The sequence below is a fragment of the Haliotis rubra genome, unplaced genomic scaffold, assembly GCF_003918875.1.
Source record: "Haliotis rubra isolate DU_JTF1 unplaced genomic scaffold, ASM391887v1 Scf961, whole genome shotgun sequence".
Lineage (NCBI taxonomy): Eukaryota > Metazoa > Mollusca > Gastropoda > Lepetellida > Haliotidae > Haliotis > Haliotis rubra.
In genome coordinates this window covers 156,389-168,752 of record NW_025767703.1, presented here as the reverse complement: position 1 = coordinate 168,752, position 12,364 = coordinate 156,389, and the positions used below count along the sequence as shown (strand labels likewise).

The following is a 12,364-nucleotide window of genomic DNA, read 5'->3' as shown; positions in this document are numbered from 1 at the left end:
TTGTCGCAGCTGAATATGCTATATACGTGATGTAATTGGCGTGTTTTCAGAATTATCATTAGTGATTTAATGAAAACCTGATATCAGTGATCGTTAATATGCTATTTTTGAAATTCAATACTTCTGAATAGCAATTATCCGATTTAAACATTTCAAAACTTACACCAAATAACGCTGTCAATCGTGATTTAGTAATGTGTGAAAAATGGCGACATTTATGATGGAGCCTATTTTGACAGTCCATGTTATTTCTCCATCAGGATCCATCGGTAAAGTTGGGTTTTCTCGGTTTTCTCTGGCTTTCCATGATTACGGCTGAACGGATGTACCGCGAAGTTGTTTCGCGCCTTTTACCGGTGGTTTAAAAACGTTCGAAAATCTAAAAATAGCACACTGCGCCTCGACGTAAATCCGTTAAGTCGGGCATAGTAACGCCTAGGCTTAACCGACGTTATGCATGACGTGTAAGAGGAGGGCGCTGCTAAGCCCGACGTACTGTGTTACGCCTGACGCTAGCTACGCCCGACATGTGCATACGGCCACTGGTCTTTTACATAGGACGGAGCAGTTCCATGAATACTAATGAACCAGTGATACCATCTTGAAGTCCAGTTTTACTTCTACTTTAAGTCAATGTAGTGATGTCAACACTGGTGTAATGTTTGAACGCTATTCAATCTGTAGTTTAGAATGGTTCTTACACGAGGTAAAGTTATCTGTACTACGCATAGAATACTATGGGCGATCACATGTTTAGCATCTCTTTGAACTTAATTGTTACATTCCGTGAACACCCTATTACTATAGCATTATATAATGTTTTCCAGTTGTCGATAACTCATGATGTCCGTCCAGGTATATAGGTGAATGTCTACCATAAATAGCATGAAAGAATATTCTTATGTTTTGTACGTACGCGAAGGAGTATTTTTATCGTTTGGTTTCAACCTAAGGTATAACGATATATTATACTGACATTGAGACATGATTGCGACAACCATCTTGATAGCATCATGGTCCCTTCAGAGGTTATCAGTTGCTGACGGCCTGTAGCCAATGTTTTTAATGTGGCGTGTAAAGAAATATCGTTGTATGTTTACGGGCTGGTTTCTAATGTAAATCTGTGATATTCCAGATATTGTACTGCCCTCTGTTGGCACGTATATCTATCGTGTAAGTCCGTTCATATTAATAAAATGCTTTCATAGTCTCGGTATGGCTGAAATACTGCCGTTGAGACTTTAAACAGATTTTCACTCACTCACCGAATAATTATAACATCAGGTGTTTCACAGGATTAACGTTGACTTAATCTAAGATTAAATTCATTTCTGTTTTAATTATATTTCAGCATCCCAAGTGTGTGGCCAGGCGAACTGTGACTGGGGGAAGTATGGTGAAAACTGCGACAAAGCTTGTCCTGAACACTGTATTTTCAACAAAGATAGAAACCTCCAGCACTGTCACAAGATCACTGGGAAGTGTTCCGAGGGCTGCATGCATGGTTGGCACGGCAACCAGTGCGATCATCCTTGTAGCAGACACTGCCTGAACAGCATCTGCAACCAACAGAATGGTCTCTGTGCCTTTGGCTGTGATGGAAGCTACACGGGAGATTTCTGTAACATGACTAAAAGTAAGATTACACAGATTCTAGTACTTTTGTTAGATTCAGTCCTATCCCTGATTCGAACCTACTTTGTCAGAGTTAGGCACCAGGGCCTAGATTTTCGAAGCTCTCTTAGCGCTAAGATAGTCGTAAAGTAATGTTAATGTATGGCACGACTATCTTAGCGCTAAGAGAGCTTCGAAAATCTAGGCAGTGATCGCCAGCTCGAACAGCCTGCCATCTAGCCCACTCAGCCACCACGGCTTCCACTGGTGATGTGTTGTCTTAAGTGTCAGGTTATCAGAGTCAGTCAAGAGTCGCCTGCTCTTACAAGTAGGCGAGCGAATGGGTGAGTGTGGTTCTACGCCGCTTTTGGCAATAATCCAGCAATATCATGGAGGGGGACACCAGAAATGGTACCACATTGTACTCATGTGGGGGATCAAACCCAGGTCTTCAGCGCGAAGAGAGGACGCTTTAACCATTCGTCTACTCCACCGCCCTACTAAGCCAGTAAGGCTGCTCCAGTATTTCAGCTATATCACAATGTGTCTGTTTCCCTGTGGGAGGGAAACCCGAAGTAATGAAATCTGATGCCAGCTCCTACAATTGAGCATTTAGTTTGTTTGTGTGTTGTTGATAATCGAGACTTGACCCAGTGGTTGACATAATGAGCATCAATCTACTCAACTGGGATAAGATTACGAGGGTCTTGGACAGTGCCTCCGTGATAAGTACTGGTTAGAACGAATGCTATGTTTAAAACATAATATTCATATCGTGCTGATTGAAGAAAAGGCGCGGCAAACTATCCGGGAATTATTGAATGGTGTGGTGGGGGATGATTAAAAGACAAAACCATTGTTCATCACAGTTAATACACAATGCCTTTTAGAATGTGGTCAAATGTATCATATGATATATGTGTGATTATCCTTTCTCGTTAGTGGCCTAGATTCTGATACTGGCGATGACTTGCTTGAGAGTGTTGGGTTCGAATCCCGGGCGGGACAATACTATACATTGTCATATAACACATGTGTAACGGAAACCTTGCGGAAACCCTTAGAAAGTGGGTAATTGTAAGTTTCCGTTATTGCGGAAACTCAATGTAAAAGAACGGAAACTCACTGGATTCGAGGTGGAAACTTAAGTTTCCGTCCACTTTCCATCAGGTTTCCGCATTGCGGAAACCAAGTTATTTTTGCTGTGACAAGTTGCATAATTTCTTGCATCATGGCAAACATACAGACAGGCATACAGCCAACTTTGATTTTATTCCAAACTATGTCTTTTTGAAGAATAATTCATCTCTGGAAGTGTTTACAATATCACCAGTTAACACTGTGCCACCAGCCAAATGTTAACGTACATGTACTCGGCTTTGCTTTTATTAGTGAAAACATTGTAAAGTAATATTCTAATTCAACTTAGTATGAAACACGAATTCTGATTGGTCAATGCTTTAAATTTCCGACCGCATAATCAGCATATACGGTCGCAATTTGAAAACCGATTCACGAAAACCTTTGAATGTATCCCTACACTATTGGGGTAAGGCTGTTTTTCAGGGCATTATCATTTGCAGAAGCCCTAGGTATGTTAATTCCCCTATTCCGCTAAAATGGATGGAATTCGTGTTGAAAAAGACAAAACAGTATCATAAATTTAATTGTAAGTTTACTTCAAACAACTCGCAACGGGCTGTTGACCCAACACTGTTAGATCATGTAATAAGATTTATGACGTCATTATGGAGCGTGACGTCACCTGCTGTGACGTCTTTTGACAACACACCTGATAATGGCCCGTCGTTAAGGATCAGCGGGCCATTGTCATTTGCAGCTGCCCGCTCTTTTCTGATATCTAGAGGGCGATAATTCATGATAATTCCGTCCATTTTAGCTTCAACACTATGGTTTATTCATCATTGTCAGATTTAGTCAGTGTGCACATGTTTAAGTTTGAAAAGTTAACTACTTTTTTCTGGCGATGGTGTAAGTTCAAGAAGTGATGTGATTAACCCTTTGACCAAGAGGAACTTTAACCTGGTTTAAATAATGAATTTCTTTCACACAAAAAACAACAAACAAACGGAATAAAAAGTGTTGAATAAGAATGGGGATAATTGTACTGTGTTTGACGAATTGGGGACGTATACCGGTGGTTATATTAGTAAACTAAATTTAACGTGGAGCCGATATAACGTTAAATTTGCGGTTGTATAACCAATTCGTCAAACAGAGTACAGTTATCCCCAAAATTTACCCTCATAATAAAAATCAGTGGACATGTTTGATATCTTGAAATACGTGGTGTATGCAAAAATGAATTATGTCTTTCTTTCTTTAGAACATACGACTACAAGCACCAAAAGCACTTCACCTCATACATTTTTACATAGAGATTTCTCGCTATTTCAAATATTTGTGTATTTTTCGAAACTTCTTTACGTCGATTATTTCTTGGCATGTCTTAGTTTATATTTTTAAGTTTTAAAATAACTTGTCCATGCGAGAAAAACGCAGATTTGAAATAGCGGAAAATATCAGATTAAAATAAATGTGACGGATATAGTGTAATACATACGTTTATTTCCTTACTCTTATTTCCTTATAGGTACAGTGGTGACGACACATGCAACGTTACCAACAACAGAGGCGTCCCCTTCAGAGCCAGCGACGGATCTTCTTGTGATCATCATACCTATCATCGTCATCATCATCATACTCTGTCTGGTGGCTGTGGTTGTCTACATAATGTAAGTGTACAGCTGACACAACCACTCATTCATCATACTCTGCCTGGTCATAGTGGCTGTGGTGGTCTGCATGGTGTAAGTGTACAGCTGACACAACCACTCATTCATCATCCTCTGTCTGGTCATAGTGGCTGTGGTGGTCTACATGGTGTAAGTGTACAGCTGACACAACTACGCATTCATCATACTCTGTCTGGTCATAGTGGCTGTGGTGGTCTACATGGTGTAAGTGTACAGCTGACACAACTACTCATTCATCATACTCTGTCTGGTCATAGTGGCTGTGGTGGTCTGCATGGTGTAAGTGTACAGCTGACACAACCACTCATTCATCATCCTCTGTCTGGTCATAGTGGCTGTGGTGGTCTACATTGTGTAAGTGTACAGCTGACACAACCACTCATTCATCATCTTCTGTCTGGTCATAGTGGCTGTGGTGGTCTGCATGGTGTAAGTGTACAGCTGACACAAATACTCATTCATCATACTCTGTCTGGTCATAGTGGCTGTGGTGGTCTACATTGTGTAAGTGTACAGCTGACACAACTACTCATTCATCATCCTCTGTATGGTCACAGTGACTGTGGTTGTCTGCATGGTGTAAGTGTACAGCTGACACAACTACTCATTCATCATACTCTGTCTGGTCAAAGTGGCTGTGGTGGTTTACATGGTGTAAGTGTTCAACTGACACACCTCCTCATTCATCATCCTCTGTCTGGTCATAGTGGCTGTGGTGGTCTGCATGGTGTAAGTGTACTGCTGACACAACTACTCATTCATCATACTCTGTCTGGTCATAGTGGCTGTGGTAGTCTGCATGGTGTAAGTGTACCGCTGACACAACTATTCATTCATCATACTCTGTCTGGTCATAGTGGCTGTGGTGGTCTACATAGTGTAAGACTACAGTTGACACAACTACTCATTCATCATCCTCTGTCTGGTCATAGTGGCTGTGGTGGTCTACATGGTGTAAGTGTACAGCTGACACAACTACTCATTCATCATACTCTGCCTGGTCATAGTGGCTGTGGTGGTCTACATGGTGTAAGTGTACAGCTGACACAACTACTCATCCATCATCCTCTGTCTGGTCATAGTGGCTGTGGTGGTCTGCATGGTGTAAGTGTACCGCTGACACAACTACTCATTCATCATACTCTGTCTGGTCATAGTGGCTGTGGTGGTCTACATGGTGTAAGTGTACAGCTGACACAACTACTCATTCATCATACTCTGTCTGGTCATAGTGGCTGTGGTGGTCTGCATGGTGTAAGTGTACAGCTGACACAACTACTCATTCATCATACTCTGTCTGGTCATAGTGGCTGTGGTGGTCTGCATGGTGTAAGTGTACAGCTGACACAACTACTCATTCATCATACTCTGTCTGGTCATAGTGGCTGTGGTGGTCTACATGGTGTAAGTGTACAGCTGACACAACTCCTCATTCATCATCCTCTGTCTGGTCATAGTGGTTGTGGTGGTCTACATGGTGTAAGTGTACAGCTGACACAACTACTCATTCATCATACTCTGTCTGGTCATAGTGGCTGTGGTGGTCTACATGGTGTTAGTGTACAGCTGACACAACTACTCATTTATCATACTCTTTCTGCTCATAGTGGCTGTGGTGGTCTGCATGGTGTAAGACTACAGTTGACAAAACTACTCATCATCATCCTCTGTCTGGTCATAGTGGCTGTGGTGGTCTGCATGGTGTAAGTGTACAGCTGACACAACTACTCATTCATCATCCTCTGTCTGGTCATAGTGGCTGTGGTGGTCTACATGGTGTAAGTGTACAGCTGACACAACTACTCTTTCATCATCCTCTGTCTGGTGGCTGTGGTGGTCTACATAATGTAAGTGTACAGCTGACACAACTACTCATTCATCATCCTCTGTCTGGTCATAGTGGCTGTGGTGGTCTACATGGTGTAAGTGTACAGCTGACACAACTACTCATTCATCATACTCTGTCTGGTCATAGTGGCTGTGGTGGTCTACATGGTGTAAGTGTACCGCTGACACAAATACTCATTCATCATACTCTGTCTGGCCATAGTGGCTGTGGTGGTCTGCATGGTGTAAGACTACAGTTGACACAACTACTCATTCATCATACTCTGTCTGGTCAAAGTGGCTGTGGTGGTCTACATGGTGTAAGTGTTCAACTGACACAACTACTCATTCATCATCCTCTGTCTGGTCATAGTGGCTGTGGTGGTCTGCATGGTGTAAGTGTACAGCTGACACAACTACTCATTCATCATCCTCTGTCTGGTCATAGTGACTGTGGTTGTCTACATGGTGTAAGACTACAGTTGACACAACTAATCATTCATCATACTCTGTCTGTTCATAGTGGCTGTGATGGTCTGCATAGTGTAAGTGTACAACTGACACAACTACATGTCCTGATTGAAACTTGTATGGCTTTTCACGGTCTGCACTGTTCCCAAAACGTCAAGGTGGAACGTACGTTCCTGTTATTTGGTTTTAAACGAAAAGTCGATCTGTCGACGAAAGGGATATTTAGACTTTCTTGTCTGATACTTTAACAATATTCTTTAACAAGACGAGGAAAAGAATTCATATTTAAGCATTCCGGATGCATACTATCGTTAAAAATTGAATTTCACAAGTTTCAAATAATTCTGCTTCTTTGAGTACACAATCACTTGTAGAAAGTGGTCGAATGGAAAATTGCTGACTTTGCGTGCTGACGATTAGGTTCCTGACTCTGGGAGCGTTTGTGGGAATGTGTGCTTTATTGATTAAGTGTAAATATATGACATATGTTGCACTGTGATTCTTTGCAGGCGCAAACGAAGACAGAGAAATAGTACCAACTTTGACGGTAGGTAATACTACAGCTTCTACGACTATGCAATACCATCAAACATAATGCCAAATACTGTTTTATAGTGAGCTGCACGTATTGCTTTAATGTGATCAAACTGTCTTGAGTTTGCATGCATCCTCGAGTATAAAATCTTCTTCTAGGCACCATCAGAAACAATTGTCACCATGATAATTTACTGTACTTAAATTATACTCAATATGAACCATCTATCCATTTTCATTGTTAACTTTTATGTATTTACAGTTCGCCAGAACACAGTAAGTACATTGATTTAGCTTCAGTATTGCTTCAGTGAAGGACAGTTGCATACATAATTCCTGTTTTCCAAATTATTAGTATCATGTCTAGATTTTGGTTTCCTTTAGAGCTGATTGATTAATTAGCATCTTTGAGTGGCATTTTTTAGAAGTTTGAAGTCAGATAGAACAAGTATAAATGGATGACAACTTCTTTTATTATAGAGCACGACGTTTCGATACAGGTTCTTGTATATAGTGAGTGTGTTAAAATTAACAGCCACGTCGGCAAATTTTAGGCATATTGTTTCTTTAATGAATTTAGTTTTCAATGTTTGAAAACTGTCAGTATAAGACTGGATAAAAGCCGAAAATATATCACAAAATTAGTTAGAACTAGTTTTAGAGCATTTTTCTTACTTGTGATTATGTTTTATGAATTTTAACTGATATTACTCTCCATATAATACGAACGACCTCAGATGTTTATTGGTACTGTGCAGAATATGTGAACTCGTAGGTCATAGTTTTTGTCGTGGAGTGGATCAACAGAGAATCAGGTTTATACAGAGAACAGATGAATGATGAATGAGATACATTTATCGAAACCGAATGGGGTACAGCTATATGAATGTAACAAGTAAATGTGACAAGTCCTGAAATGACGATATTAGTAACAGAAAATATACAGATTATATAATGTTCATTTCGCCTATGTAATGTCTTACTTTTCAACTGTCTTTGACAAAATTTATGTTTTACCCGTACAGCTCCACTAGAGCAAAGGGTGGCACGGGCCGGGTCTGTTGAGACTGCAATTCATTAGAAAGTGTAAAAGATGTTAGAGACGTTCCATCAACTGACAATCAGTGGAGTCCCTGATGCTCGGATCTGAATACAGGAAGCAGGGGTATGAACTAATACTGGTTGAGGATCTTGATAAAGTACGGTTATCAGATTGTCAGGGAGATGGCAGACACGTATGTTTGATATCTGATGACATATTTCAGATGACCGGGCCCCATTTGGATGTTCCTCTTGTTACACATCTTTTGTATGAGCTCCACCTGCACCTCAGGCCTGAAGGAAGATATGATAGTTACCAACATGAGTCGAAGGAGGAAGAAAAGATCGAACTGATTGCAAGTGATAAGGAAGCTATTGGATTCCCTCTTGTCTGCACACTTTTATCCAGTTATGCTGCCTTTCAAGAAAGCCATGGAACGTTCTTGAAGCATTTCGTGTCCACTCTTCTTTATATGGTTATCAGTCGGATGACTAGTCAGCTGCTCTGATCCTGTGGGTGGGGAAAACTCTCCCTAATGGCAACTCTGGATTCATTGACGGATGTAAATTCCCCTGGTAAACATGGTCAGAAAACCATAATGTATGAAGTATCATCTGGAAAAAACGAGATCTTCTTGTGTCACAGAATGCTGACATCAAACTGAGTGATGATGGCAACACCAGTCTCATTCATTTGACATGTCAGCCAGATGATACGTCAATTTTAGAGAATCTACTTTCACAGTTTGACATCAACAGACCAGGTCGACGCGGCTGGACACCGGCGATGAAGGCAGCTGTGAATGGAAGAAAGTATGTATATGACCTGTTTGTGAAGGAGAATGCAGATCTTAGACTGACTGATGACAATTAATCTCCTCCACTTTGCTTGCCACGGCGGAAATGTCTCCATTGTGACTCACATACTCCGACAATTTGACATCAACAGTCGTGGAGGCAACGGGTGGATGCCAGTGATGTATGCAGCTGTCAATGGACACAAGATTTTGTTCCACTTGCTTGCGTCCAAAGGGGGCTGATCTCTCTCTAAGGGATGACTACAACAACTCGAAAATGGGAGGAAATAGAGCCATAGTGAAGGATCCACTGCCAAAGGCCAATTTAGATAGTCAGGGAAACCTTGGGAGAACAAGTGTTATGAAGGCTGGATGGGCAGGCAATTCTGATGTTTTCAAACTTCTTGTGTCAAAGAACGCTGATATCAAAACACTTGATGACAGCAATGATACAATACTTCACCTGTCCAGCCTTTGTGGACTATTTGATAGGGAAAGGGTTTAACATAAATTGTCGTGGTGAAAATGACTGGACAGCGGTAATGAATGCAGACTTGTCTGGAAAGAAAAATGCTTTTGATCTTCTTGATTCAAAGCAGGGTTCCATGACTGTGTACAATGTCTACGGTGACACAGTACTTCACCTGGCGTGTGAAGGAGGAAATACATCCATTGTACAATCACTTCCGTTAACACTTGATGTCAACATTCGGAAAAAGAATGGCTGAACTCCAGTAATGGCTGCAGCAATAAATGGGAAGAATGACGTGTACGACCTTCTGGTGTCAAAAGAATGTTGACCTCAAACTGATTGATGATTTCAGTAACAGTTATCGAGTTTCTCCTGCAGCTGTTTGACATAACCGTTCCTGGAGAAGATGGATTTACACCATTAATGATGGCACTCTCAGTGGGAAGAAGGAGGCGTATGATCTGCTTGCAACAAGAGGGGCCGCTAATCCATTGCTTACCTCTAAGGGTGATAATGTTCTTCATGCTGTTTGTCAAGGGGGAAATCTGGTCAGACTCCTTTAATGAGGGCAGTCTGTGGCGGCCACATTGCTGTCTACAAATACCTGGTGTCAAGTAGTGCTGACCGCACGCTAGTGGACAGAGCCGGACACACTCTTCTACATCTTGCCACTCGCCATGGGCAGCTTGCTGTGTTGAAACACATAATTCATGGCTTTGATGTCAACACCCAGGACAATAAGGGCTTGACACCTGCCATGACGGCAGTACTGCATGGAAAAGCTGCAGTATTCAAATACCTGAAAGATAAAGGTACAGATGTGTCTATAGTTGACAACACAGGAGACTATGCCCTCGCTCTCGCTCTTAAACTTAGGAGCAGACAAATCATAACACAACTAGCCAGAAAACATGGTAAGAAAGTAACACCATGGAAAGAACTGATGAAGTCTCTGGTAAGAAGGGAACTAACGTTCCTGAAGACCTACAGTCCCGGGGAGTCCAGACCTTGTCCAGAAAGACCAAGCTGGAGACACATTACTCCATCTGGCTTGCCGTGGAGGCAACAGACTTTGTGTGGAGTATCTGCTCCCGTCCTATGACATCAATGTCCAAGGACGGTATAACTGGACACCGGTGATGATGGCGGCTGTGTGTGGACATGAGGATGTCTTCAAGCTACTGGTGGATGACAAGGCAGATCTCTCTCAGGTCTCAGCCACAGGAGAGGACATCCTGACTCTAGCTAGCCGGGCGAAGAATACAGCAATTATCACATACTAGGAAAAGCATGAGTGAACAGCAAGCTTTACCCCTACGGGCGGATAGTGGCGGACAGAAAGCATAATCTCACAGCAATGACACCAACGATATACTTGCCCGTGTAACAATAATATACAGGCCATTAAGGAAACCTCACTTGGACGTTATTCACACGAACATTTCTTAGGTTGTGTTCTTTGTTTTTAACACGCACGAGCGCACACACACGCACACACACACACATCCATCCCAATATTGGGAGATATCAAAGCACCTTTACTGAATACTTGAAAAACACAATCCAAATTGGGTATCCTGAAAATGTAAACCTCTTTCTAATTTAGATCTAACATTCACAATTCTGCAAATTGTAAATTGGCAGGCATCAAGTACCAAGCAGTTTTACGGAAATTTTCAAACAACACACCCATCTTTTTCACCTACGAATAAAGGTACTCTGAAACTTGATACATCGTTCAACATTGGACCTTACAATGAAATAGAGTGGAAGTTATAACCACAAGTTGCCCTAAACTGGGCCTGATCCACTATCCACCCATAACCGATACTCATATATATGACGAAATTATCATCCCACCAACCCACTCACATCATGGATACAGATAAGCAAGAAGAATTGTATGTGAGTTTATGCAATTGTAAAAACTTTCTTGAATATTTGCTTCAGTTTCTGCTCGCATTTATTTGTGAACTTCATGTACATACGATGTGTGTCGGACCCGTGATTACAGAGTTTCATATTGATTGGGATGAGTTTTATGGAGAAGCATGTGAACGCCCTACCATCCCCCCACCCTTAAATACTATGTATAAAGTACGTGTCCCCCACTGCATGTCATGTACAAAATCAACGACACCCCTCCCCCTCCCATTATATTATTTTCATACTGATGTTTACAAAATTGTTGACTCCCTATTACTTGAGTACAAGTATTATGACCCATCCTCCCAAGAACAGAATGGGTGGCTCCCATTATAACACACCCATCCCTCCTCTCATCTGAACAGGACATGCAGATTTAATGTTCCTGTCTAATGTACGGATACGTTGCAGTTCCTCACTGTGCAAAATCCTCGAAAATGTTCAGGCAATACACAAAAAACAAATACATTTTTTGTATATTATCTTGCCTTCTCAGAATTGGAGTAGGGGAAGTAACTCTGGTCAAATATCAAGAAACTCCTTTAACCAAAATTGAGAAAACGTGGTCAGCACCACGGAGTCATGTATCATTATAGTTAGAGAGCACCTGATAAAAGTCATGATGTACCGTTGGTCCCCGGCAAGGTGCTCTCACTTGGGTTACTGGTAGGTTGTAAACAGTTTTAAGCAGTTCTAACTCTTTTAGTTCAAATGTAGCTTTTAAATATAGCTTCGCAATCAGCAGGGTACACGTGTATACACGTGAAAACACGATCTCGTCAATTTAAGGCTGAACTATTGCTGATATGACGTTAAGGTTTATCTGTGTTGAAATTTTAGATTTTAAATTTTTGCTTTGCGATGCACAGATGCGTGGATGAACAATCAAGTGATTCACTTACATA

The 12,364-nt window shown here is 41.4% G+C and overlaps 1 protein-coding gene across 1 annotated transcript; it reads left to right on the top strand.

The window, feature by feature from the left end:
- Positions 1–690: 690 nt before the first annotated feature.
- LOC124265121 (death-associated protein kinase 1-like) lies at positions 691–10,816 on the top strand. Its single transcript, XM_046699914.1, has 6 exons — positions 691–706; positions 1,352–1,636; positions 7,199–7,236; positions 8,911–9,077; positions 10,071–10,447; positions 10,650–10,816. Exons 1-6 carry the CDS (start codon positions 691–693, stop codon positions 10,814–10,816), a joined length of 1,050 nt encoding a protein of 349 aa, XP_046555870.1.
- Positions 10,817–12,364: the final 1,548 nt, after the last annotated feature.